This window comes from Lynx rufus, unplaced genomic scaffold (assembly GCF_022079265.1).
Source record: "Lynx rufus isolate CCGP_SWC_20201006 ecotype Redwood Valley unplaced genomic scaffold, mLynRuf1.p SCAF_15, whole genome shotgun sequence".
Classification (NCBI taxonomy): Eukaryota; Metazoa; Chordata; class Mammalia; order Carnivora; family Felidae; genus Lynx; species Lynx rufus.
Genome location: NW_025814829.1, coordinates 56,394,707 through 56,422,210, shown reverse-complemented (window position 1 = coordinate 56,422,210; position 27,504 = coordinate 56,394,707). Strand labels below are relative to the sequence as shown.

Here is a 27,504-nt window from a genome sequence, read left to right as displayed (position 1 = left end):
CAGCCGCTGCCGCAAGGAGCCGGCGTGCGGGGCGCCCGCCCGGACCGCAGCCGCCCGGGGCGTCGCGGCCACCGCGGCGCGCGCCGGGCCTCCCGGGGGCCGGCTCCCCTCCCTGCGTCCCTCGCGCCCCCGCCCCTTTCTCCCCCCTCCCCCCTCCCGTGCCCACCCCCGACCTCGCCTTCCCTCCGCCGGCCGCGCTCCTCCCGCCCGGCCGCGCGCTCGGCTCGGCTCCCCGCGCCCCCCGCGCCCGCTCGCTCCTCCTCCAGCCCCGGCCCGGCCTCCCGCGAGCCCTCCAGCCCGCTGCGCGCCGGCCGCCGCCTGGTCATGTCAGGATGGAGATCCGGCAGCACGAGTGGCTCTCGGCCTCCCCCCACGAGGGCTTCGAGCAGATGAGGCTCAAAAGCCGCCCCAAGGAGCCCTCGCCGAGCCTGACCCGAGTGGGCGCGAACTTCTACAGCAGCGTCAAGCAGCAGGACTACAGCGCCAGCGTCTGGCTCCGGAGGAAAGACAAGCTGGAACACGTAAGAGCGGCGCGCTCCCCGGGGGCCTGGGCCCGGCACCTGCCCCGGAGGCGGCCCGAGCGCGCGCGCGGGGCGGCGGGCCCGGGCGCGGGGACCCGGCAGGTGGCCCGACTACTCGGGGACCCGGGCGTCCGCGTCCTTCCTCCGACCCGGGGCCTCTGCTCCTGCACTTTCTTGCCGGGAAGGACCGGGCTGCGGGGAGGAGAGGGGAGGAGATGCCTTTCCCGGCACTGCTTGGCCCCCCGCGCACCTCGACCCTCCCCACGGGCTTCTCGCGGGGTTCATTTGCACCGCGTTCTTGGGGCTCCTCTGCGGGGTGAGCGAGGAGGGGACCTGTCACGGCGGGGCTCCAAGGAACGCGGCGCGGCGGTGGGCTCTTAGAGGGGGTGTCTGCACGGTCTTGGGGGCTGTGTTACTTCGTCCGGAAACTGCCCGTTAGCGAATCCGTGAGGGTGCCGCCGCCGGCCACCCGGCCTGGGTCCGCGCACGAGCCGGAAGAGTTTTCTGGAGCCTGTCCTCTGGGATGAGCAGTTGGCGATCCGCTTCTAGAGCCCAACTAGGGAGGGCGAGCCGAGCTCCCAGATAGATCCCCGGGCACCTGCCGTGGGCAGGGTGGGAGCTGGAGAATGGGGACCACCGCTCGCTGGAGTGCGCGCTTCGCCGGAAGCGTTCCCGGCACTGGAGCTGAGCCCCTGGGGCTCGCCATTCTGGAAGGGGAAAGTCCCTCTAAAGAGACGTTTAGTGGATCCATAGTTTCCAGCCTGACCCATCGGCATCTCCTTAAACCAGATGTTAAAATGAAACTAAGAATTATCTCAAGAGTGCAGCACCACTAGCTCAGGAGAGGATGCTGTTCCTTCCCGCGGAGATGCATAAGCCAAACTGAGTGTTAGCGGAATGTGCAGGTTTCCTTGTATTTGGGTCACATCTCCAATTATGACGGAAAGATAACTTCCCGAAACTCACGCATTTCATACCGCTGCACGGTACTGACTCCTATCCGTACCCCCCCCCCCGCCCCCGCAAGGGCTTCTCTTCCTCTCCTGGGCTTTGCAGCAACACCTGGCTTCCCGAGAGGAAGGAGTATTTCTCCAACAATCTGAACGGAAGGTCTGTGCCTTTTCTCTCAGGGCCTGATTAAGTCCCTTGAAAGCTCTGGTGTAAAGCTTTGAGTTGGGGAACCGGCTGTCTTGAGGGTGGAAAACCATTTCCTAGTATCAAAAGCATGTCTCACATCCTTAAGACCAGGGAAGTAGCTGGTTTCTAGTTGTTTGAAAGGCAGCAGAATCCGCGTAAAAATGCGAGCTCCAGAAATGGCGCGGGAACCGGTGGTTATTAATGTTTAAAGGGGGGCAAAGAGCATCTTCGTGGAATTTGGCTCTTGCTGTTGGCATCGGATGTTAGGACCAGGGAGAGTGGTTCAGACTTAAGCAGTGGTAGAAAAATCTGTGTTTCCGTGCTCATTTGCATCTTGTACTTTTAGCTGCTGTTTCCTTTCTTCGGTTCGTGAAAACCAGTCGTGCATCCTTTTCTGTCTACATCTCCGTGAGTCAGACACTGCACACCTTGTACTTCAATGGGTCCTCACTTTTATGTTTCCACTGACGGTTTCAAGTCCTACCAGGGAGGGCCCTGGCACCCTTACCTTTCTGGATGAGTGCAGGATGTTCAGCCTCTCCTGAGGGTCAGAGACCAAGGAAAGGAGAAGTCTCCTTGTTTAAAAGCATGTGAGGACCATGCTTGCTTCTTCACTCAGACGCTCCAAAGACAGCATTGCGTTAAAAAAAAAAAAAAGAAAAAGAAAAAGAAAAAAGCCACCTCATTTGTTATTTAAATCAGCCTAGCATTTTTGTTTGCTCTCTCCAATACATTCCGTGAGACAGGTATTCTGTTTCTGATGGTTTTCTCTGTATCTGCTTTCGGTTAGAAAGGGGGCTTTACACTGGGTGTTGTATGGAAACCAATTTGTCAATAAATTTCATATATATAAAAAAAATAAATAAATAAAAAGACTTCAAATACAAAAAAAAAAAAAAAAAAAAAAGAAAGGGGGCTTTACTTCCAGTGAAATTTTTTTGTGATATTCTCTTGCTCCTTTGAAACATCTACATTTTAAATGAAATAGTATTTATGAATATACAATGAGAGAATTAAAATTTGCATAAAAATGTAAATTTTATTTGAATTCAAGCTCGGGGTGTCTGTAATATATGTCTTCTGTTGTGGTGTGCTGTGTTTCAGATAGTTCGATGTTAATTTCTGTTTAGATATTTGAAACTTAAAAACTCATAACAAATGTAACCTAGCATATTGAAAATGTGATGTTGACTTTATGATAGACAATATTCTGAACATATGTGGCACTACAGAGTGTCCTAAGAAATTCAAAAGTGACATATGGTAGTTAAAAAGAATCCCATCAATCCATCTAAGCAAATGGATAACCACCATTTTTTTTTATTAGGTTAAAAAGTGAGTTAATAATTGTGTTGGAGATCATAAGCACGAAAGCAGCCTACGTTATTTTGCTGGTGCTTTAAAAGCCAATCTAGTATTAAGGGCATCATAAGGGGTGGATTCACATACACACATATTCAGTCATTGCTAACGGGATTCCCTGAAATGAAACGTGGCCGTGTGTGGACTCTGTCCAGACTTCAGAGGCATTGCTCAGTCTGAAAGTCAATAACACGATGCAAAGGGACAGCTGAAGAATATACTTGCAGCCACTTAGCTAAAAGGGAGGATAATTTCTCTCTCCTTTTCTGGTTTAAAGGCTGCAAGGGCTAATCCCCAGGCTATACCAGCACCTGAAAAGATCCATGAATTGGTCAAGGATAGGAATACTAACAGCCCATCCTTGAATTTGTCTCTTGGCATTTGTTGTTCAATACTTAAGATGAATGCCCATTAAGAAAGAAATGCTTGTGGGGGAATTCTTGCATTTTTTTTTTTAACTATTTTAATGTTTACTTTTGAGAGACAGAGAGCGCACAGGGAGGAGCAGAGAGAGAGGGAGACACACACACAATCCAAAGCAGGCTCCAGGCTCCGAGCTGTCAGCACAGAACCCAACGTGGGGCTCTTTCTCACTAACGGTGAGATCATGACCCGAGCCGAAGTCAGACGCTTAACGGACTGAGCCCCCCAGGCGCCCCCAGAATTCTTGCATTCTTAAGTCATGATGAGAAGCTACAGAGATTCGTACCGTGAATTCTGGGCCTTGAATTCCACTGGGAAATTTGAGGAAAAAGTAAAATTGCTGACCACACACAGAATGTTTTCTTATTAGCTGCAAATAATCCCCGTGGTTCTTAGACTCTTTTGCTTCTTTTTCTGCCTCACCATGCCTGTGGCTTTGGAAGGCATCAGGTTTGATAAACAGTGGAAGTCTCACATTCTGTAGGGTCCTCTGTTACTTTAGGTGTAACATAACAGGGAGGGATTATGGTCTAGCAAAGCAAGAGGAGCAGGGAGCCATTCCTTTGACCCCCCCCCTCCCCCAACCCACCCCTGTTCTGTCAGCCCGCCCTGGGGCTGGGTCACCTTAAGGGTAAGGACTTAATACAGTTTGACTATCTTAGAGGACACTGTAACAATAATGTTACACTGTAACAGTAATGTCTCATGGTGGCATATGCCGTTGGCACTATTTTGTTGCTCTTGTTGTTGTTCAGAGTAGGATTGTTGCAGGGGTTACTTTGCTCACTTGCCTGGTTTTATGCCAGTTGTATGTGTAGAAGTTTCCTGATGCCATTTATGGAGATAGGAATGCCTTATTTTCCCTCATGCTTAGCTCTTGCCAAAGTGCAGTTAAGAGTAGGGCTCTGGGTAGACCGTCTCTTATTAACTCTGTGATCTTAGGCAAAAGACTCTGAGTCACCAGGGTATACATTCACATTCCTCCTGAAAGGAGTCACAGGTTTCCTGGGATGATTCAGGGAGACCATCCATGTGTCTGTTGCAGTGACACACAGGCCCCTGACGCCAGGGGCTCAACACTGCAAAGGTGTATTTTACCTCCCGTATCTCATCCGTGCACGTTGGCAGGTTCTCAGACCCCATTCAGACCGCTATGACAGAATACCACAGAAGGGGGCAGCTTACAAACGGTGAACATTTCTTTCTTGCAGTTCTGAAGGTTGGGAAGTTCAAGATCAAGTCACCGGCAGATTCGGGGTCTAGTAGGGGGTACTTCCTCTTTCATTGATGGCTGTCTTTTTGGTCATCTTCTCAGGGTAGAAAAGGCAAGGGGAGCTTTCTGGCGACTCTTTAATAAGGCCACTGTCCTGTTTATGAGGATTTCAGTGTTATGACCTAAGCACCTCCCAGAGACCCCTTACCTCCCGATGCCAGCCCACTTGGGGTTAGGTTTCAACCATGAGTTTTGAATGAACACGAACATCCAGTCTACAGCACCAGGGGATTTTCCTCATCTTAGTTGCCTGGCCTGGGGGAAGCTCCATCCTGATCCATGTTCTCAAGGCAGTTAAAGAGAAGGATGGTAAATCACGTAAAATCTCTCGGTGCTTCAACCCAGAAGCAAAACATCCATTTGACTCCTGTTGATTGGCCAAAGACAGTTTTGAGGCCAAGGCTTGCTTCGAGGAGGTGAGGAAGGGAGATCTGACCAAGACCCAGAAAGAAGGGAAAGAGAACATCCTTGACCAGCTGCATCCATGGAGCCCTTACCCTCCACCTGAGAGCTTGCAGATGTCACATTTGAGATCAACCTGCCTGCATTATAGGCCTGGACCCAGAGTATATGGGTCTTGTGGCCAGCAAGGCCAGCTGACTATCTTGGGCTCTTTAGGCTGCCTCTGCCTGGCCTCCAGTCTATCCTTTGGGACCCTGACTGTGCTCTGAGCCAGGGCACCCTTGCTTGTGCCCTGCCTGGCCACCCTGAGGCTTCCTCTTTTTGTTCCCACTCTCTGCAGGCTCTGCTAGCAGAGAACAGCTCTTTGCTCTGTCGCCAACCCCTGCTTTCTTTCCCAGCTCTGTGCTGGTGGAATTAAGTCGAGCGATAGTTCATTTATCTGCATGATGGCTCAGAAGGCCTATTTAAAATGGAAAGAGAAAGCAGAAGGGAGACTTTGTAAAGAGTAAAAGGTAGACGAATGTTTAATGTACACGCTCGTAGTGAGCCTTAGAATCTTGCTTGGTTTAGTTGAGTGCGTCACTTAAAAAAACTGTCTCCTCTAAGTGTGAATATGCACCTGCTAAATAGAGTTTATGTTACCGGTGAATAGTAAGTAAATGAGAAGCACACACTTGATTCCTGGAATAAATTATTCACATGATGAGCAAATAATAAATGGATTGGAGCAAACTTGGTCACTGTGGTCTGGGCTTCTATTATGTAATGCCATTTACGTCCCACAGAACAAATTTGTGGGAGTATTACACCCCACAGAGCAGACCAGTAAAGCACCAAAGACAGTTCAAACTGAAGGAATGAATCTTTAAAATGTTCCACTAAAAATCAAATGGGGGCGCTTGGGTGGCTCAGTCTGTTAAACATCCGTCTCTAGATCTCGGTCAGCTCAGGTCTTAATCTCAGGGTCGTGAGTTCAAGCCCTGTGTTGGGTTCCATGCGGAGTGTGAAGCCTACTTAAAAATTAAGTTAGAAAAGAATAAAATAAAAAAACAGAAATCAAATGAACACACAAGCAGAAAATATTCTTTTTTTAATCTTTATGTACTACTGTTCAATTTGTGTATTATAGGATAATTTTCAGGAGGTAGATGTTTAAGAGCATTAACATTTACCAGGATTATTTCCTGTGCTTTTCGATAGACAGAACAGACAAAACCTAGGCTGAGGCAGGATCCTCTCATCGGTCAAGTAATGGAAGTTTAGATGTCTCTGGATCGTGTTCTAATGGATCTCATGTTGTGTCCATTATTGTACTTGTCACGACTACAGGTAGCAAATATTAATTCTGCTAATGGACTTCTCTAACTGTGGGTTGACATTTCAGTTTATTTTGAAAAACCTTTGATTCTTTGCACTCTGTTGGGTGTGGCTTGTTGATTTATTTTAAGGTGTAGCCTATGACATCATATTTAGTATATTTAATTTGAGAAGCTCAAGATGCTTGGACTTAAGATTTCTTTTTCTACCCTTCGTCCATGTGACAACCACATACCAATTTGTGGCCAATTTCTCTAGAATTTTTTACTTACCTTTGCAAAATTCTGTGTCTCTATCAGGTTTAAATCTGTGTAACAGATTTCCTTTCTTCTATTTTAGTTCCAGAGATTAAAAAATCTGATGGATCTTTTATAACAAAAGTTTTTATACTGCATTGACTGATAGGTGGCATGATCAAGCAGAGGTAGACTTGTTGGTAAGATTATCAGCCCAGAAATGTTGCTTCAGGTATATATACTGGGGACACATAAAGTTAAGCCTACGATTCATATCTACACAGATTGTGCTGAGTGAGTTTAGAGTACAATGGGGATGTTCAGGAACAGTTGAAATGCCAAACTGTAGTTGTTAAGAGACAGACTTTTTTTTTTTTTTTAAAGAAGTTTCTTTAAAAAAAATTTTTTTTTTAACGTTTATTTATTTTTGAGACAGAGAGAGACAGAGCATGAATGGGGGAGGGGCAGAGAGAGAGGGAGACACAGAATCCGAAACAGGCTGCAGGCTCTGAGCGGTCAGCACACAGCCTGATGTGGGGCTCGAACTCACGGGCCGTGGGATCATGACCTGAGCCGAAGTCGGACGCTTAACCGACCGAGCCACCCAGGCGCCCCAGAGTTTTGTTTTTTTTTTTAACCAAAAAAGTACATTTTAATTTTTCTCACAAATGGAAAAATGAGCCCACTCTCTAAAACCCTCAAGCACTTAAGCAGAGCTTATGGGGAAAAATGAAGAACGCTGCAGACTTTCCTAGGTGGAATCAATCGCATTGGACAATGTCACTGCCGTCTAACATAGGAAGTGGGCCCAAGTTGAACTACCTGATTTGGTATCGTGGGAATGGATGTCATGGCCTTTGGGTCATAAATATGGCTCTTTATTCTCTACAGAGGACAGTGAGCCCTGTGAATATACTGTCTCTCAGACTTGAGCTATTGTATTCCTGCCAATACGTTGTTAGGTCTGGTCCAGCGATACCATCAGGAGTTACCTTGAGAAGGTGGGACGCGTCAACCGACACTTATTGCCGTTGCCTGTTATGGGACCAACACTTTGTTTTTTTTTTTTAATTTTTTTTTTTTAACGTTTATTTATTTTTGGGACAGAGAGAGACAGAGCATGAACGGGGGAGGGGCAGAGAGAGAAGGAGACACAGAATCGGAAACAGGCTCCAGGCTCTGAGCCATCAGCCCAGAGCCTGACGCGGGGCTCGAACTCACAGACCGCGAGATCGTGACCTAGCTGAAGTCGGACGCTTAACCGACTGCGCCACCCAGGCGCCCCGGGACCAACACTTTGTTAGCAGATCACGAGGACTTTCATTTCACAAGCATTCAGGTGACATATACTGTGTTCCAAATGGCGGAGAATTTACAAAGACCAAAGCAGAGTCCCTCCCTCAAGATGTTTACGGCTTAATAAATAGCTATAATATGATTACAGTGTTACGAATAATGCCAAAAAGTGCGACATGGTATAAGAACACTGCCTTCAAAGGACTTGTTTAGACAAGGATAAAATACAGTTAAAAAAAGAAGTAATGTTGGGGAGCCTGGGTCAGCTAAACATCTGGCTCTTGGTATCAGCTCACGTCATGATCTCACGGTTTCATGAGTTCGATCCCCTGCGTCGGGCTCTGTGCTGAGAGGGCGGAGTCTGCTTGAGACTCTCTGTCTCTCTCGCCCTCTGCCCCTTCCCCACTTGCACTGTCTCTATCTCTCTCTCTCAAAAAAAAAGAAAAACACTTAAAAAAAAGTAATGTCGTATGTAGTGATGCTGTATTACGACAAACTTGAATTTATTTCAGTAATGCAAAGTTGCTGTGAAATTTGAAAAGCGGTTAGTGTAATTTATCACATTAGCAGAAGGATAAAGTAAACCCATAGGATTATCTCAACAGATGAAGAAAAATCATATGGTAAAATTCTATACCCAAGCATGATAAAGTTCTCAAGAAAATGGAAATAAAAGGAAACTTTATTACTCTAAGGGTATTACTCTGACTAAGGGTTTCTTTAAAAAGAATCACAGCTAATGGACAAATATTGAAAAAACTATCTGCATAGATTGTGAGTGGGATTGAGATGTCACTATCAGTACCTGTTTTCAGCATTGCACAGGAGGTCATAGCCAATGCACGAAGGCAAGAAAAAGAAATAATATAATTGAAAAGGAAGTAATAAAATTGTCATTTTTAGCAGATGACATGAGTATGTACATTTGAAAATCCAGAATAAACCACGGATATACTTAATGAATTAATAATGTCCCTGGGTTATCACAGCCACTACATACAAAGTCAATATTCAAAATTAAACTAGAAAAAATAATTCCAATGTAAAACTAAAAACTTAAAAAAAAGTGTTTTTAATATTTATTTTTGAGAGAGAGAGAGACAGAGTGAGAGCAGGGGAGGGGCAGAGAGAGAGGGAGACACAGAATCCGAAGCGGGCTCCAGGCTCTGAGCTGTCAGCACAGAGCCCGACGCGGGGCTCAAACTCATGCACCGTGAGATCATGACCCGAGCCGAAGTCAGATGCTTAACTGACTGAGCCACCCAGGCGCCCCAGAACTAAAACCTTTTACCATTTACATTAGGATACAAATATCATCTTCTTAAGGAAATGGGTACCTCTTTTTAATTTCCCCAGATTGAGCTAGAGAGTAGATACAATACCAGTTAAGTCCCAGCAGGTTTGTGCATGTGTATATGTGTTGAAAATGATTCTAGAAATTAAATGGAAATACAAAGGGCCAAGAATAGCCCATATAATCTTTATGAAAAAGAATGAAGAAGACTGCTTCCATATATCAAAACTTGTTCTAAAACGATTAATTAAAGCAGTGCAGGTTTGAACAAACAGATAGATGACAAGACAGAATGCAGAAGCAGACCTGTGTATACTTAATTATTGACAGGAACTTGATTTATGACAGAAATGGCAGTTCCGAAGGGCAGTGGGAAAAGGATGGTCTTTTAAAAAATGGTGCTGGCTCAGTTGTACATCTACATTAAAAATGATCTTGGGGCACCTGGGTGGCTCAGTCGGTTAAGCGTCCGACTTCGATCTCGTGGTTCGTGAGTTCAAGCCCCGCGTCGGGCTCTGGGCTGATGGCTCAGAGCCTGGAGCCTGCTTCCGATTCTGTGTCTCCCTCTCTCTCTGCCCCTCCCCCATTCATGCTCTGTCTCTCTCTGTCTCAAAAATAAATAAATGTTAAAAAAAATAAAAAAAATAAAAAAAATGATCTTGATTTCTCTTTCACGCCATAAGCAAAAATCAGTTTAATGTAGGTTATAGATCTAAATTAAAAACAATGCGGCTTCTAGAAAATAATAGTATAAAAAAACCTTTATCAACTTGGACTAGGGGAAAAATTCTGAAGCAATTTTAAGAATACCGATATATTGTTATTAATAAACTGGACTACATTAAAATTAGGTAACTCTGACAGTAAAAGATTAAGAGAATGAAAAGACATATCATAAAACAGGACATATTCCCAACACACACTCTAGGACAAAGAGCTTGTATCTACAGTATATAAAAAGCATCTACAAATCAATAACAACAGACAACCCCCCAAAAGTGAGCAAGACATTTGTTTAATTTAATTTTTAAGTTTATTTATTTTGAGAGGGAGAGAGGGAGAGAGGGAAAGAGGGAGAGAGAGAGTGCGTGTGTGCCGTGCACTCATGCACGCACAAGCGGGGGATGGCCAGAGAGAATCCCAAGCAGCCTTCGCACTGTCAGTGGGAGCCTGACATGGGACTCAAAACCATGAACTGTAAGATCATGACCTGAGCCAAAATCAAGGACACTTAAGGGACTAAGCCACCCAGGTGTCCCAAAGTGAGCAAGACATTTAAACAAGAACTTCACAAGAGTATATCCAAGCCATCAAATGTATGATAAGGTGCTTGATGTTGTCAGTCATCAAGGTAGCAAACAGTTGAAATCAGGCATCAGTATATAGTCACACGAATGGCTGAGATGAAAATGATTGACAATAACAAGTGTTGATTAAAATGAGGAACGTCTGTAACTCTCATAACTTCCGGAAGGACTGTAATTCATAGAGCCACTATGGAAAACTGTTTACACCCTCTACTAATTTGAATGCATGTATATCTTATGACCCAGTGATTTAAATTCTATGGGTATATCAAACAAATGTGTGTTCATGGGCACCAAATGAATGTTTATTGAAGCATTATTTTAGTAGCCCCCAACTGAATGCAAGTCTAATATCCAATATAGTTGAATATCCTATATGCTCATATATGTAATATCATAGTATCCTGTAGTTGAATGGATCACGATTTCTAATTTACTCATACAAATATATTTACATTAGACAGTGAAAAGGGTTTAATTATATATGTACATATATCTGTATATGCCATGCTGTGGATGCCTCTTTCACACACACTAATAAGTGAAGGAAGACAGAGACTGATTCTATTTATGTGAAAAAAAAACCCAGGCAAATCTAAATAATGAATATAAGAAGTCAGAATTAGTGATTACCTTTGGGGGTAAAATGGGAACTAGGGAGATTTCTGGGAGGCTAGTAGTTTTCTGTCTTGTTTTTTTTTTTTTTTTTAGGAGTTGGTTACAAAGTAACATTTATTTTCACACCTTATATGTATCATTATTTCCACAGTAGTTTATTAAAAGAAACAGTAAAATGGGTATAGTGCCGTTTCCTCTTGCTTATTGCTTATCTCCGGCTGTTACTCCTCAGACTACGCTTCTCTTCTGTTCTCTCTAGCCCACAGACTTTGGGCCGTGATGCCCTGTCCCTGTTGTGTTCACGTGGCTGACTCCTCCTTGTCACCTCCCTGGGTCCTTTCTGCTCCACAGCCTCACCGTCTGCTTTGGGCAACCTTCCATATCATTCCATTGCTTGGATTACACTGTGTTCTGATGCTGTGTTTATTGCCTTCCCCATGGACTCTCAGTTCACTCTTTTGTAATATTCTTTCCAGCCCCTTTTAAGAGCGACTGTTGAGTGAATCCTAGCCTCCTGGAGCTGAGACACCTGAAGTCACAACTTGTCCGGGGAAGGGTGAACCCTAACCAAGGGTTTATATGGGGCCTCAGGAGCCCAGGAAGAAGAGCTTCAAGCCAGTTAGGGCTGGCTTGAACCAAGGCTTCTGAGGGAAATGCAGGCAGCAGAGAACCTGTGGGGAAGATTAGTGGGTGAACAAATATGAGTGGAGAACAGGCTTTGTGGAAGGGAATGCTGTGTGTGAAAACGCCCACGGAGGTAGGGGTGAGACGAGACTGTGCAGGGCTTGAAGACCGGAATGATCAGCTCTGGAGGGTGGGCTTCATTCAGTCAGCAAAGGGGAGGCGTTTGAATTTAGCAAATCCACGTTTCAGAGAGTCTGCAGCATTGAGGCAGGAGAGAGCCTGGAACTGGGGAGACCAGTGCTAGTCTCTCTTAGTGGTTGAAGTGGGAAGGAACAAAAGGAGGTGGTACAAATGGAAAAATTGAGGAGGGACAGATGCAAGAAATAGCATCACGTAAGAGAGTTCATGGCACCTGGTGCTTGGCTGGATGTGAGGGGTCTGAGCAAGCTTCTGCATTCAGCAAACATGTGTCGAATGCCAGGGATGTCCCCATAATTGTGATTGGCACAATGGGTAGGAGGATGAGCAAGGAAGGTCCCCAGACTCCTTGAGAGTTGGAATTCTTCTCTATTCATCATCGGATCTTGGGTCCAATTTATTATTATCTTGATTTTGTATTATCAATATGATTATGATCATAATTCACGGACACTCCAGTTCTGCTCTCTGCACCGAACGGAGTCCCAGGCTTAGGAAGGTTCAGATACACATGATCGGACCTTTTGCTTTGGATTGCTTACAGTTTAGTCCTTCAGAACTCAAATATTGTCACCTCTAGACCTGAGGCCTCATTAGGCGCCCTGTGCAGGCATTGTGGGCAGGCGTCTGTTACATAGCACTTGACATACTTTTTTTAAAATTGCTGATTGTCTATTTTTTGCCCTCAGTGGAGAGTTTGAGGATAGTAACAGTGTCTTAGTCATGACAGTGTATCCTTAATGGCCAACACAGTGCTCGGGGGACATCTAGTATTTAGTGACTTGACTATTAAAAGAGTGAATGAATGAATGAATGAATGAATGAATATGGGCTTAGGGAGGCAGGATTTACACATGTAAGTGAAGGAACAAGGTGGCATATGTTACCTGGCAGATAAATGCAACAGACGCTGAATGCAGCAAAAATTCAGTGGAAAGAAACACGAGAAGCTACACGGAAACTACAGACTGCATTTCAGATGGAGAAGATAATAGACAAGGATGCTTCTAGCCCAGCCGCAGGCTGAGGCTCCATTCACTGGGAGATGGGGGTTTCGTGGTCACTTTATTGACCTATTCTGGTGTCTAATGCTATTGTTTATAGTGAATTTTATTAGAGTTTTTTTAACATATATATATTTATTTCTTTTTTGTTTCTTTAGACAGCACAAACTGGGGAGAGGGGCAGAGAGGGAGAGAGAGAGAATCTCAAGCATGCCCCACACTCCGTATGAAACCCAGCACGGGGCTCAGGCTCACGACCCTGGGATCATAACCTGAGCTGAAATCAAGAGTTGGACGCTCAACTGACAGGCCACTCATGTGTCCCTGTTTGAGTTTAAATTTCTGTCTGTCTTAGTTTTAATGAGTCAAGAAGAGAATATTATCTTTTTTTTTTTTTAACGTTTATTTATTTTTTTTGGGACAGAGAGAGACAGAGCATGAACGGGGGAGGGGCAGAGAGAGAGGGAGACACAGAATCGGAAACAGGCTCCAGGCTCTGAGCCATCAGCCCAGAGCCTGACGCGGGGCTCGAACTCCCGGACTGCGAGATCGTGACCTGGCTGAAGTCGGATGCTTAACCGACTGTGCCACCCAGGCGCCCCGAGAATATTATCTTTTGAATTTTCCCCAAGTACTTTGGGCTGATTTTTGCTGGCGCCTGAATCTACTGGTTCATGGTTTAGCCTCTGTCCTGCTCTGGCTGTGTGTGCTTGATCAGAAACTGTGGGACACTCTGTGGCAGGGAGTGTGTTAAAACCGCCAAAGTCCCCTAAAGCACCTGCTAGTCTTGATCATGAAGAACCTCCACTATGACTTCCTGACTTGTCTATTTCCAAACTAATTTCATTTTCTGAGATTTTGCTTTAATCCATGACACATGCACACATTGTTTAAACCTGTCCTATACAATTTCCAATACATCTTTTTTTTTTTTTTACAATAAACTTTTATTTTGGAATAACTCTAGATTTGTGGAAAAGTCACAAGGATAGTAAAGGCATTTCCTGCACATCTTTCACCCTATTTGTGGTTTTCCTTAATATTATGTCCCAAACTCCAGACTTTGTTAGATTTTCACCAGTTTTATTTTATTTTTTAATTTTAATTTATTTTTGAGAGAGACAGAGAGAGACAGAGAGAGAGACAGCGTGAGAATAGGGAAAGGGCAGAGAGAGAGGGAGGCACAGAATCCAAAGCAGGCTCCAGGCTCTGAGTTGTTAGCATAGAGCCTGACGCGGGGCTCGAACTCACAAACCCGTGAGATCATGACCTGAGCCGAAGTCAGATGCTTAGCTGACTGAGCCACCCAGGTGCTCAGATTTTCACCAGTTTTAAATTGTGTTTAAAGATTTTGGTGTTCCAAGATTCAATCCAAGATAACACATTGCGTTTACTTGTCATGTGTCCTTAGTCTCTGGTCTGCAACGGTATCTCAGGCTTTCCTCAGTTTTCATGACCTTGACAGTCCCCCCCCCCCAGTTTTATTGACAACTAAAATTGTAAGAAATGTAAAGTGAACATTGTGATAATTTGGTATACATACATTAGAATAGGATTTTCACCATCAGGTTAATGAAAACATCATCACCTTACATATTTCTCTTTTTGTGGGTGTGTGAGAACATTAAAGTTCTACTGTTTTAGCAAATATTTTTTAAAGTTTATTTATTTATTTATTTATTTATAGAGAGAGGATGTGGGAGGGGCAGAGAGGGAGGGAGAGAGAGAGTCACAAGCAGGTTCTGTACTCTCAGTGCAGAACCTGATGGGGGCTTGAACCCACAAACTGTGAGATCATGACCTGAGCCAAAACCAAGAGTTGGACGCTTAACTGACTAAGCCACCCAGGCACCCCCAGACATCATTCTTCTTATAAATGAAAGTTTGTACCCTTTTACAGTTTCTTCCTATTTCCCCCAACACCCCCCAACTCTGGAAACCACTTTTCCACTCTGTTGCTAGGAGTTAGACTTTTTTTTTCCTTTTTTAATTTCACATATAAGTGATGCCATGCAGTATTTGTTATTCTCTGTCTGGCTTTTTCACTTACCACAATGCCTTCTAGATCCATCCACGTGGTCACAAATGGCGGGATTTCTTTTTTTTTTCTCATGACTACATAATATTCCATTGCAGATATGGATATACATCTTCTTTATCCATTCATCATTGATAGAAACGTAGGTTATTTCCATATCTTTGCTATTGTGAATAACATTGCAGTGAACATGGGAAGGCACATATCTCTTTGATACCCTGTTTTCCTTTCTTTTGGATATGCTGGGATTGCTGGATCATATGGTAGTTCTATTTTTAATGTTTTCAGGAACCTCTCTACTGTTTTCCAGAGTGGTGGCACTTGTGTGCATTCCTACCAACAGTGCACAAAGCTTCCATTTTCTCTACATCCTTGCCCACACATGTTATCTCTTGTCTTTTTGACCATAGCTGTTCTAGCAGGTGTGAGGTGATATCTCATTGTGATTTTGATTTACATTTCCCTGATGATGAGTGATGTTTTCATATACCTGTTGGCCATATAGTTGGATTAAAAAAAATTTTTTTTAATGTTTATTTATTTATTTATTTATTTATTTATTTATTTATTTTTGGGACAGAGAGAGACAGAGCATGAACGGGGGAGGGGCAGAGAGAGAGGGAGACACAGAATCGGAAGCAGGCTCCAGGCTCTGAGCCATCAGCCCAGAGCCCGACGCGGGGCTGGAACTCACGGACCGCGAGATGGTGACCTGGCTGAAGTCGGACGCTCAACCGACTGCGCCACCCAGGCACCCCTTAATGTTTATTTTTGAGAGAGAGAGTGTGGGTTGGGGGGAGGAGCAGAGAGAGAGGGAGACACAGAATCTGAAGCAGGTTCCAGGCTCTGAGCTGTCAGCACAACCCGATGCGGGGCTTGAACCCACAGATCATGAGATCGTGACCTGAGCTGAAGTTGGACACGCAACCAACTCAGCCACCCAGGTGGTCCTGGTTGGCTTTTTTTTTTTTTTTTTTTTTTTTTTGCTATTGAGTTGAATGAGTTCTTTATATATTTTGGGTATTAATCCCTTATCAGATCTATGATTTGCTATCAGATATACAGTTTGCAAATATTTTCTCTGATATGGTAGGCTGCCTTTTCATTGTTGATAGCTTCCTTTGCTGTGCAGAGCTTTTTAGTTTGATGTTGTCTACTCATTTATTATTGTTTTTGTTGCATTGCTTTTGGGGTCAAATCCAAAAAGTCATTGATTTAGTTTGAAATTAGGAAGTGTGATGCCTCCAGCTTTTTTCTTCTTCCTTAAGATTGCTTTGGTTTTTCTAGGGTTTTGTGGTTCCATACAAATTTTAGGATTATTTTTTCTATTTCTGTGAAAATGCCATTGGATCAAAAAAATTTTTTTAATGTTTTTATTTATTTTTTTGAGAGACAGAGATAGAGCATGGGCGGGGGAGGGGCAGAGAGAGGGAGACACAGAATCTGAAGCAGGCTTCGTGCTCTGAGCTGTCAGCACAGAGTCCAATGTGGGGCTTGAACCCACGGACTGCAAGATCATGACCTGAGCCAAAGTCAGACGTGTAAGTGACTGAGCCACCCAGGTGCCCTGTGCCACTGGATTTTTGATAGTGATTATGTCAAATATGTAGATTGCTTTGGGTAGTATGGGCATTGTTCCAGTATAATTCTTCCAATCCGTGAGCCTGGAATGTCTTTCCATTTATTTGTGTCTTCCTCTGTTTCTTTCATCAATGTCTTAGAGTATTCAGTATACAAATGTTTCATTTCCTTAGACAAGTTTTTTTCCTGGGTATCTTATTCTTTTTCATGCAATCGCAAATGGGATTTTCCACCTTAATTTCTTTTTCTGATAGTTTCTTATTAGTGTATAGAAATGGATCTGATTTTTGTATGTTGACTTTGTGTCCTGGTTTTACTGAATTTGTTTATTCTAGCAGTTTTTTGGTGGAGTCTTTGGGGTTTTCTATATATAATATCATGTCATCTGCAAAGAGAGCCTGTTTTATTTCTTCCTTTCTGATTTGGATGCCTTTTAATTATTTTTCTTCCCTAACTGCTCTTCTGAGAGCTTCCAGTGCTACATTGAATACAAGTGGTGAGAGTGAGCATCCTATTTGACCTTACAGGAAAAGCTTTCAGCTTTCACCACTGAGTATGATGTTAGCTGTGCTCTTGTCATTTATACCCTTTATTATGTTCAGAATCATTCTCCCTACAACCAGTGTGTTGAGAGTTTTTTAAATCATGAATGGATGTTGAATTTTGTCAGATGGCTTTTCTGTGTCTATTGAGATGGTCATATGATTTTTATCTTTAATTTTGTTAATGTGGTGTATCATATAGATGGTGGATATTGAACCATCCTTGCATTCCTGGAATAAATCCCATTTGATCTTGATGCTTGATCCTTTTAATGTATTGCTGAATTCAGTATGCTGATAATTTGTTGAGGATTTTTGCATCTATGTCCATCTGAGATATTGGTATGTAATTTTCTTTTCTTGTAGTGTCTTTATCTGGTTTTGGTAATAAGTAATGCTGGCCTCCTATATTGAGTTTTGAAACGTCCTCTCCTCTTCTGTGTTTGGGACAGAGTTTGGGAAAGATTGGTGTTGATTCATGTTAAAATGTTTGGTAGAATTCACAGGTGAAGTCATCTGGTCCTGGACTCCTGTTTGTTAGGAGGTTTTTCATTACTGATTCAGTCTCCTTACTAGTAATCAGTCTGTTCAGGTGTTCTGTTTTTTCACAAGTCTGTTGTGGTAGGGGTATGTTTCTAGAAATTTATCAATTTCTAGTATGTTGTCCAATTTGTTGGTATAGGTATCACCTGCTGTCAGAAAGTTGTTACTCCATTTCACTTTTACAAATGGCCTACACTGGTACCTATTTTCGCTAACTGGAGGAAATTTGCACAGGATTTTTGCTCACAAAAAGTGAAAACAGGTTTCAGTATTTATTTTGCAGTGAACCATTACAGAGGTAGTGCACACCCCAGCAGTAAAAGTGGCGCCACCAAGTTCCTTCCTGAGGAACTGCACTCAACTTCTCTGCTTGAAGCTGACATAGCTTTGAACTGGGTCTATGAGCGTCTGTGATTTATCTGGATTTATTTTGTGCATCCATTAGCAACATGGTATCAGAAAAGCCTAAGAGAGGTTAATTTTTGGGTCTGGGAATACTCAAAGATTTTTCCGTATAAATTAATGGTAATTGCTTCTTTGCTTTATGCCATTTAGGTTTATGAAGTATTTCATAGGAACATTCTACTTTTGGGTATCCAGAGGAAATGTATATAATTGTTCATAGTAGTCTCTTATGATCCTTTGTATTTATCAAGTGTGAGGTCTCCTCTTTCATTTAAAAAAATTAAAAAAAAATTTTTTAATGTTTATTTATTTTTGAGACAGAGAGAGACAGAGCATGAGTGGGGGAGGGGCAGAGAGTGAGGGAGACACAGAATCCGAAGCAGGCTCCAGGCTCCGAGCCGTCAGCACAGAGCCTGACGCCGGGCTCGAACTCACAGACTGGGAGATCATGACCTGAGCTGAAGTTGGACACTTAACTGACTCAGCCACCCACGCGTCCCATTAAAAAAAATTTTTTTTTTTTTTACATTTATTTATTTTTGAGAGACAGAGAGAGAGCATGACTGGCAGGGGCAGAGAGAGAGGGAGACACAGGATCTGAAGCAGGCTCCAGGCTCTGAGCTGACAGCACAGAGCCCAATGCAGGGCTCGAACTCGCAAGCTGTGAGACCATGTCCTGAGCCGAAGTCAGACGCTTAACTGACTGAGCCACCCAGGCGCCCCATCTCCTCTTTCATTTCTAGTTTAATTTGAGTCCTCTCCCTTTTTTTTCTTGTCTGTCTAAAGTGTGGGTAAAGGTTTGTGTATTTTACCTTTTCAAAAAACCAGCTTAGTTTTATTGATCATTTCTATTGTCTTCGTTTCTTTCATTTATTTCTGCACTGATCTTTATTATTTCCTTCTTTATTCTAACTTTGGATTCAGTTTGTTTTTTTGTGTCTAGTTCCTTGAGGTGTGAAGTTAGGTTGTTTATCTGAACTCTTTCTAGTTTCTTAATGTAGGCATTTATCTCTACCAACTTCAGTCTTAGAATTGTTTTTCCTCTATCCCATAAGCTTTGTTCCATTGTATTTCCATTTGTCTACAGTTACTTTATTTCTCTTTTGATTTATTTATTTTTGACCCATTTATTGTTCAATAGCATATTTTTTTATCCGCATATATTTGTGAATTTTCCAGCGTTCCATTTTAATTGATTTCTAGTTTCGTACCATTGTGGTCAGAGAAGACGTTTTTAGATTTCAGTTTCCTTAAATGCAGTAAGACTGGTTTTTGTGGCCAACATATGATCTGTCCAGAGTGTTCCATGTGCACTTCAGAAGAATGTGTATTCTGCTGATCTTGGATGGAAATTGTCGTAAATGTCTGTTAAGTCCATCTGGTCTGATGTGTAGTTTGAGTCCCACATTTCCTTATTGATTTTATGTCTGGAAGACCTATCCATTAATGAAAATGGAGTATTGAAGTCCCCTAATATTATTGTACTGTTGTCTGTTTCTTCTTTCAGGTCTGTTAATGTTTGCTTTATGTGCTTGTATGGTGAGTGCATAAGTATTTACAAATGTTATTTCCTCTTGTTGGATTGACCCTATTATTATTATCTAATGACCTTTTAGTGCCTCTTATTAGAGTCTTGTTTTAAAGTCTTATTTTTTCTGATGTAAGTATAGCTACTTCAGTTTTCTTTTGGTTTACATTTGCATGAATACCATTTTCCCTGCCTTCAATTTTAGTCTGTGTGTGTGTGTGTTTAATTTTTTTTAATGTTTATTCATTTTTGAGAGATAGAGACAGAGCATGAGCGGGGAAGGGGCAGAGAGAGGGAGACACAGAATCTGAAGCAGGCTCCAGGCTCCGAGCTGTCAGCACAGAGCCTGATGTGGGGCTTGAACTCACGAACTGCGAGAATATGACCCTAGCTGAAGTCGGACGCTCAACCAGCTAAGGCACCCAGGTGCCCCAGTCTGTGTGTGTTTTTAAAGCTGACGTGAATCTCTTGTGGATACCATATCTCTTGTTTTTAGAATCCATTCAGCTATGTACCAATTGATGTGATGAATGTGTCCTCTCCCAGCCTGAGCCTGAAAGCTGTGTCAGATGAGGGATGGATATTCATGGTGAATGGGACCACTTTTCTTGCTCTGCCTGCAGGCCCCTTGCCTCTCCTCCCTGCCCATTGGCTGGGTGTGGAGGGTGATGGTGGGGCAGTGAGGAAAAAAAAAAATCATTCAACTGTTGTATGTCTTTTGATTAGAGAAGTCAGTCCATTTACATTTAAAGTAATTATTGATAGATAGAGCCTGTTGCCATTTTGTTAATTGTTTTCTGCCTGTTTTATATTTTGTTCCTTCTTTTTTTGCTCTTTCATTGTCATTTGATATTTTTCTGTAATGGTGCACTGAGTTTCCTTTTTGTTTATCTTCTGTGTATCTATTATAGGTTTTCCCTTTTTGATTACCATGAGGCTTATATAAAACATCTTATAACAGTGTATGTTAAATTGATAACGACTTAAGTTTGAACACGTACTAAAGCTATATATTTTTAATCCCTCCTCCCTGCCCCCCCCCCATTTTATGTTTTAATGCCATAGTTGACATCTTCATTGCTGGTGTATCCATTAATAAATTATTGTAATCATAGTTATTTTTACTACTTTTGTCTTGAAACTTTCATACTAGATTTATAAGTGATTTATCTGCCACCATCACAACATTAGGGTATTCTGATTTTAACTATATGTTTACCTCTAGCAGTGACTTTTACACTTCATATGTTTTCCTGTTACTAATTAGCGCACTTTTATTTCAGCTTGAAGAAGTCCCTTTAACATTTCTCGTATGGCTGGTCTGGTGGTGATGAACTCCTTCCAGTTTTGCGTGTCTGGGAAACTTTTTTTCTCTGCTTCAGTCCTGAAGGACAACTTTTGGAGGTTTGATTGGCAGTTTTCCCTTTCAGCGCTTTGAATATATCATGCCACTCCCTTCTGGCCTCTCGAGTTTTTGCTGGAAAATCTGCTGGAATTCTTATAGGGTTCCCTTGTCTATAACAAGTTGTTTTCCTCTTGCTGCTTTTAAGATTCCCTCCTTGTTTTTAACTTGACAGTTTATTTATAATGTGCCTCACTTTTGGACTCTTTTTTTTTTTTTAACTTTCTAGGCCTCCTGGATTTAGAGATCTGTTTTTCCCCCCAGGCTAGGGAAGGTTTTAGCTGTTGTTTACTTGAGTAAGATTTCTGCCCTTTCTTCTCCTTCTGGAACCTCTATAATGCAAATATTGGTCTGCTTGATGGTAGTATCTTAAGCTGGCTTCACTCTTTCATTCTTTTTCTTTTTGCTTCTCTGATTGATTGAATTTTACTCTCCTGTCTGAGTACTAGTCCTTTGTTCTTGCTTTAGTCTGTTGTTGAACCTGTCTATTGAATTTTTCAGTTCACTTATTGTATCCTTTAGGTCTGTGGTTTCTGTGTGGTTCTTTTCGATATTTTCTCTTTGTTGAAATCTCACTTTGCTCATGCATTGTTCTGCTGACCTTCATGAGCATCTTTATGACCAATACTTTGAACTCTTTACTGGGTAAATCACTGATCTCTATTTTATTAAGTGTGTTGCTAGAGTTTATCTTGTTCTTTTGTTTGGAACTTATTCCTCTGTTTCCCAATTTTCCTTGACATGTTGGTTCCTGCATTAGGCTGCACTCCCGATCTTGAAGGAGTGGTCTCATAGAGGAGATAAACCTTATTGTTCAGCTGGGTCCTAGCTATTGGTTATCTCTCATACATTTGTGACTGTCACAGCTGCCTTTTTTGTTCTTAGAGGTTCCTAGTGGTTGAGGGTGTGTCAAGACCTGTCCGTGTCCCAAAAGTGAGGGTCTCAGTCAACACCTAGATGCAGGATGACTGGAAGCCAGACCCTCCTGTGGCAACTTTTAAAAGTGTGCAGATACACATCCTTCAGGGAGACTTGGAGATGGGTGTTTCTGTCTGCTGTCTCTGGGTTGAGTTTTGGAGAGATAGCTGGTTAAGTACTCTTTCTTTGTTTGCTTCGGTGTTCTCGAACCTCTGAATGCAAACTCTGCTGGCCACCAGAGCCAAGAGGTTCAAGAGCCAAGAGTTCAAGAGGTGCCTTCTCTGGGCAGTGGCCACCACAATCAGGGCACCCGCATGTGTGTGCGCAAGCTCCTTTCAGGGAGACTTGGTGACCGGGAGCAGGCAGAGAAAAAATACAAAGATGGTGCCCACCAACCTCACAGGTCTCCAGAGAGGATTGCAGTAAGACCACAGATTTATGTTGAATTAGGTTCCTGACCCTCAGGCTGTACTTTTAAGATGTGTATATTGGTCTCTTTGGGGAAAGACTGGGAGATGGGTGTTTCTGTCTGCTGCCTATGCTCTGAGCCCTGGGGTGGAGGGTAGCCATGGTAGGTCTCCATGAGCCTGTTTAGAATGTTCCTTTGTTGGCCATAGTCTCATGGGCCTCAGGGATGCAAGCCTTGTTTGCTTTTAAAGCTAGGTGTTTGGGGGCCCTATCCCTCAGGAGGAATTTCTTGGAAGTGGGTGTGTTAGATGTTGGGTCCAAACTTTGCTCCTCAGGTTGAAGCTGGGAGTCATGAGTTACTGCCTCATTGTTTGGTGCTGTGCGGTGTGGGTTTTTTTTCCTTTTGCCTGATGTGTAGTGGCTGCTCAGCTAGTTTCTGGATTTCCTTCAAAGGGTGTTGTTCCATGTGTAGCTGTGGATTTGGTATGTCTGCCAGGGAGGGGAGTTCAGGAGGCTCATCTGTCACCATCTTGGATCAGAACCCATGAACTTGACAGATTTAAAAGTACTGGTCAGGCATTTTGTAAAATGTCCCTTACTTTGGGTGTATCTCACTTTTTTTCATGATTAGAGTGATTATGGATTTTTGGAAAGAATATCAAAGAGACGATGAAGTGCCCTTTTCATCACACGAAGGTACGCTTGTTGTCCATGTAATATTACTTGCTGTTAACCTTGTTCACTTGGCTCAAGTAGTGTTTGCCAGGTTAATCCACTGTAAAGTTTCTTGTTTTTCCCTTTCCACACATTAATTTTTGTAAGTTGAACATTAAGTCCCAAATCCCCACACTCAACAACTCCTGGACTGGGGAATAGTCACATTTATTATGTGGCATTCTTCAGTAAGGAAAATGTAACCCTTCTCCCCCCAAATTTATGGTTCAATCATCTATTTGTGTCAGCAGATCTCTTGGATACCTATTTTAAACTGTTGTCATAATCCAAATCTGTATTATTTATTTTGTTTCCTGAATTGTTTTCACTTTGGGTGCTGGGAGCTGTTTTAGGCTTTTCCTGTATCCCTTGGAAATGACATTGTCCTTGTAGGTTTTGGGTACTCCCTTACTCAGTGATAGTACAGAGTGCTTGAGGCTCATCTGGTATTTATGTATTTATTTTGCCTCTCCTTAATATATTCTTCAAGGTGTTTTTTATACATGTATTTAAAAAGGAGATGATTCATTGCCGACCACGTCCACTCTCAAAGGGTCCAATAAAGACCATATATCCAGTGAAAGTTCAGCACATGTATGCATCTATATCTGTATCTATATCTATCTATATCTATATTTTAAATGTGTATTTATTTTGAGAGACAGAGAGTGAGAGTGAGAGAATGCACAAGCAGGGAGGGGTAGAAAGAAAGGAAGAGAGAGAATCCCAAGCAGGCTCCATGCTGTCAGCACAGAACCTGACAAGGGCCTTGATCCCACACCTGTGAGATCAGGACCTGAGCTGAAACCAAGAGTCAGACACTTAACCTACTGAGCCACCCAGGCACCCCATACATGTATTTTGATAAAGATGAACATCTTCATTTGAACTTTTATAAAACTCCTGAAATATTTTTAATTATGACTCCAGCCCATAAACTCTCATTCAGGTGATAGAAAGAAGTCTACTGAGCAATGATAAGGCATGCTGAGTGGTGCAGTGACTTTATATCTTACCTAAATGTAGTATGTGCATATGAATGAGTGCATGCACGTACGTGCATGACCTCTTTGTGTGTATAGCTACTCTCATTCTTTCTATTTTTCCAGTGTCAGTGGTCCCTTTTCAGAGAATCAAGTTCTGGGTGTTGACACTGCCTTTCACATTCCCTGATGGCCAGGTCGGCATTATTTTCAACTTCCTTTCCCATGTTTAGATACTAGACCTGTGTGTGAAGAGGTTTCCATTGTCAGCCATCATGCCAAGATACTAGTCTCTGAGATTTCATCTTTTTAAATATAATTTATTGTCAAATTGGCTTACATACAATACCCAGTTCTCATTCCAACAAGTGTCTTCCTCAATGCCCATCACCCATTTCTCCTTCTCTCCCCCCCCCATCCACCCTCAGTTTATTGTCTGTATTTAAGAGTCTCTTGTGGTTTGCCTCCCTCCCTCTCTGTAACTATTTTTTCCCCTTCTCCTCCCCCATGGTCTTCTGTTAAGTTTCTCAAGATCCACATATGAGTGAAAGCATATGATATCTGTCCTTCTCTGACTGACTTATTTCACTCAGCATAAAACCTTCCAGTTCCATCCACATTACTGCAAATGGCATGATTTCATTCTTTCTCATTGCCAAGTAGTATTCCATTGTATATATAAACCACATCTTCTTTATCCATTCGTCAGTTGATGGACATTTAGGCTCTTTCCATAATTTGGCTACTGTTGAAAGTGCTGCTATAAACATTGGGGTGCATGTGCCCCTATGCAGCAGCACTCCTGTATCCCTTGGGTAAATTCCTAGTAGTGCTATTGCTGGGTCATAGGGTAGATCTATTTTTAATTTTTTGACGAACCTCCATACTGTCTTCCAGAGTGGCTACACCAGTTAGCATTCCCACCAACAGTACAGGAGGGTTCCTGTTTCTGCACATCCTCGCCAGAGTCTGTAGTTTCCTGATTTGTTCATTTTAGCCACTCTTACCGGTGTGGTATCTCAGTGTGGCTTTGATTTGTATTTCCCTGATGATGAGTGACATTGAACATCTTTTTATGTGTCTTGTTTAGTCTCTGAGATTTCAAATCCCCTCTGAAAACCTAGTTGGAAACTGTTCAACAGTGGCTTAGTTACATCAAGAGAACATCTCCAAGCAGAAAGCCCAGAAGATGGGTAAAAAAGAGGAAAGGAAATGTGGTAGGACGGGAATGCAGTGTCCAAGGGCACACACACATGGTTGGCATTTCTGGCACGTGGAGTGGCAGGAACCCATGTTTGTCTTTGGAGTCTCCCACCTCTGGCTTCAGGACGCTTGGTCCCCACCCTGCTCCTCCTGCACACCCGTGCTGCCGTGCCACTCGGTAGTGCTGGCTTCCTTGTCCTCCTGATTTCCATGTTATATCACGAATGTAGGCATATCGGGTGCTTATTCCTAATGACAGCTCTGCAGACCAGATAACGAAATTCATTATAGGATGGTTGGAGCTTTTCTCACTCCAGGAAATATTTAAAAAATGGAATCATGGCAAGACAATTCCCAGGGCTTTACTATTCATGGCTTGTGAAAGGAACCACCTTACTGTCACTGTTTGTTTTTAAAATAAAAACAAAGATGAACTGGGAGCCCATAAATGCTCTGAGCGTGAAAGAGGAAGGAAGAGTAGATGTTTGGGGCCTGTGGAGCAGTCATAGTAAATCTCCTCCTGATGACTGGCATTAATACTGATGAACGTCAACAATGAGTGGCATACAGGGAGGCATTCAGAAGAGGCATGCCGAACTGAGGCCGTCCATGACTTTTATTTTATTTTACTTTATATTTTATTTTATTTTATTTTATTTTATTTTATTTTATTTTATTTTATTTTATTTTATCTTATTTATTTATTTATTGATTGATTTTTATTATTATTTTTTTTTAATTTTAAATAGGCTCCATGCCCATCCTGGGGCTCGAACTCATGACCCTGAGATCAAGAGTTGCATGCTCCACAGACTGAGCCAGCCACGCGCCCCTGCCCTCTGTGACTTTTATACAGTTGCTTTCCTACTTTATTAGGACCTTTTTTCTATTTGGACAGATTACTGGATTTTTGTATTGGGTTTAGAATATAGTTCACCCTTGAACATAGATTTGAACTGCATGGGTTAACCTATATGTGGATTTTTTTTTTTTTGATTAATATAGTACAATACTGGAAATGTATTTTCTCCTCCTTATAACTTTATAAATGACCATCTTTCTCCAGCTTACTTTATTGGAGAATACAGTATATGTAACACACATAACATAAAATATGTGTTAATTGACTTATCAGGAAGGCTTCTAGTCAACAGCAGTCTGTTAGTAGTTAAATTTGGGGGGAGTGAAAGTTATATGTGGATTTTCTTTTTTCCTTTTTAAGTTTATTTATTTATTGTGGGGGGGGGGCGGGAAGGGAGAGAGAATCCCAAGCAGGCTCTGCGCCATCAGCGCTGAGACAGTATGGGGCTTGAGCTCATGAACTGCAACATCATGACCAGAGCCGAAACCAAGAGTCAGATGCTTAAACAACTGAGCCACCCAGGTGCCCCGTATACATGGATTTTCAACAGCACAGGGATTGGTATTTCTAATGCCTGTGTTGTTCAGGGGTCACCTAACTCACAGGATTGCTATTGAGATCCTGGAAAGAAGCTTGATGTGCCTGGATAAAATGTGAATGTTTATAAAGAAGATATTCGGGGGGGTGCCTGGGTGGCTCAGTCGGTTAAGCATCTGACTTCCGCTCAGGTCATGATCTCGCAGTCTGTGGGTTCGAGCTCCACGTCGGGCTCTGTGCTGACAGCTCAGAGCCTGGACCCTGCTTCGGATTCTGTGTCTCCCTCTCTCTCTGCCCCTCCCCTGCTCATGCTCTGTCTCTCTCTGTCTCAAAAATAAATAAATTTTAAAAAAACATTAAAAAATTTATAAAAAAAAAAGAAGATATTCGGCAAAAAGGCTCGTAGATACAGATGAATTACTGTGGGTGGAGAAAGTATTCACTTCAGTCTCTAATCTCTTTGCTATCTTTAAGTGGCAGAAAGGAGGATGTGCTTCTGGAAGGCACAGAGCACGGGGAACAGCTTGCCAGTGTGGCAGCTTGTAAAGTCTCTGGGTTTCTGACACAACTGTGTATACTTGTGACACAGCTCCCAGTGACACACTTGTTCATTTTCATTTGCATACCTAAGAAAAGTTTTGTGAGAGTAAACATATATTTCTTTTGCTTGCAAACCTGCTATTGGTGATGAACTATTTGAATAAAATTGCTGCTCAGCAATTAAAAATAAGTTCTAAGAATTCTTTATTGAAAAAATTACCTGAAAGTTTTGTATCTCTCGTGGGGAAAGAAGAATGACTCCTTATGTCGATGCGTTAAATTTAATTC

The 27,504-nt window shown here is 42.7% G+C and overlaps 1 protein-coding gene across 1 annotated transcript in view; it reads left to right on the top strand.

Moving 5' to 3' along the window:
- The first annotated feature begins 332 nt into the window (after positions 1-332).
- The window catches only part of PLD5 (phospholipase D family member 5), a 411,871-nt gene continuing 384,699 nt past the window's right edge, over positions 333-27,504 (top strand). The window contains exon 1 of the mRNA XM_047077346.1: positions 333-521. Coding sequence (XP_046933302.1) covers positions 333-521 — 189 coding nt within the window. The remainder of the gene's footprint in view (positions 522-27,504) is intronic.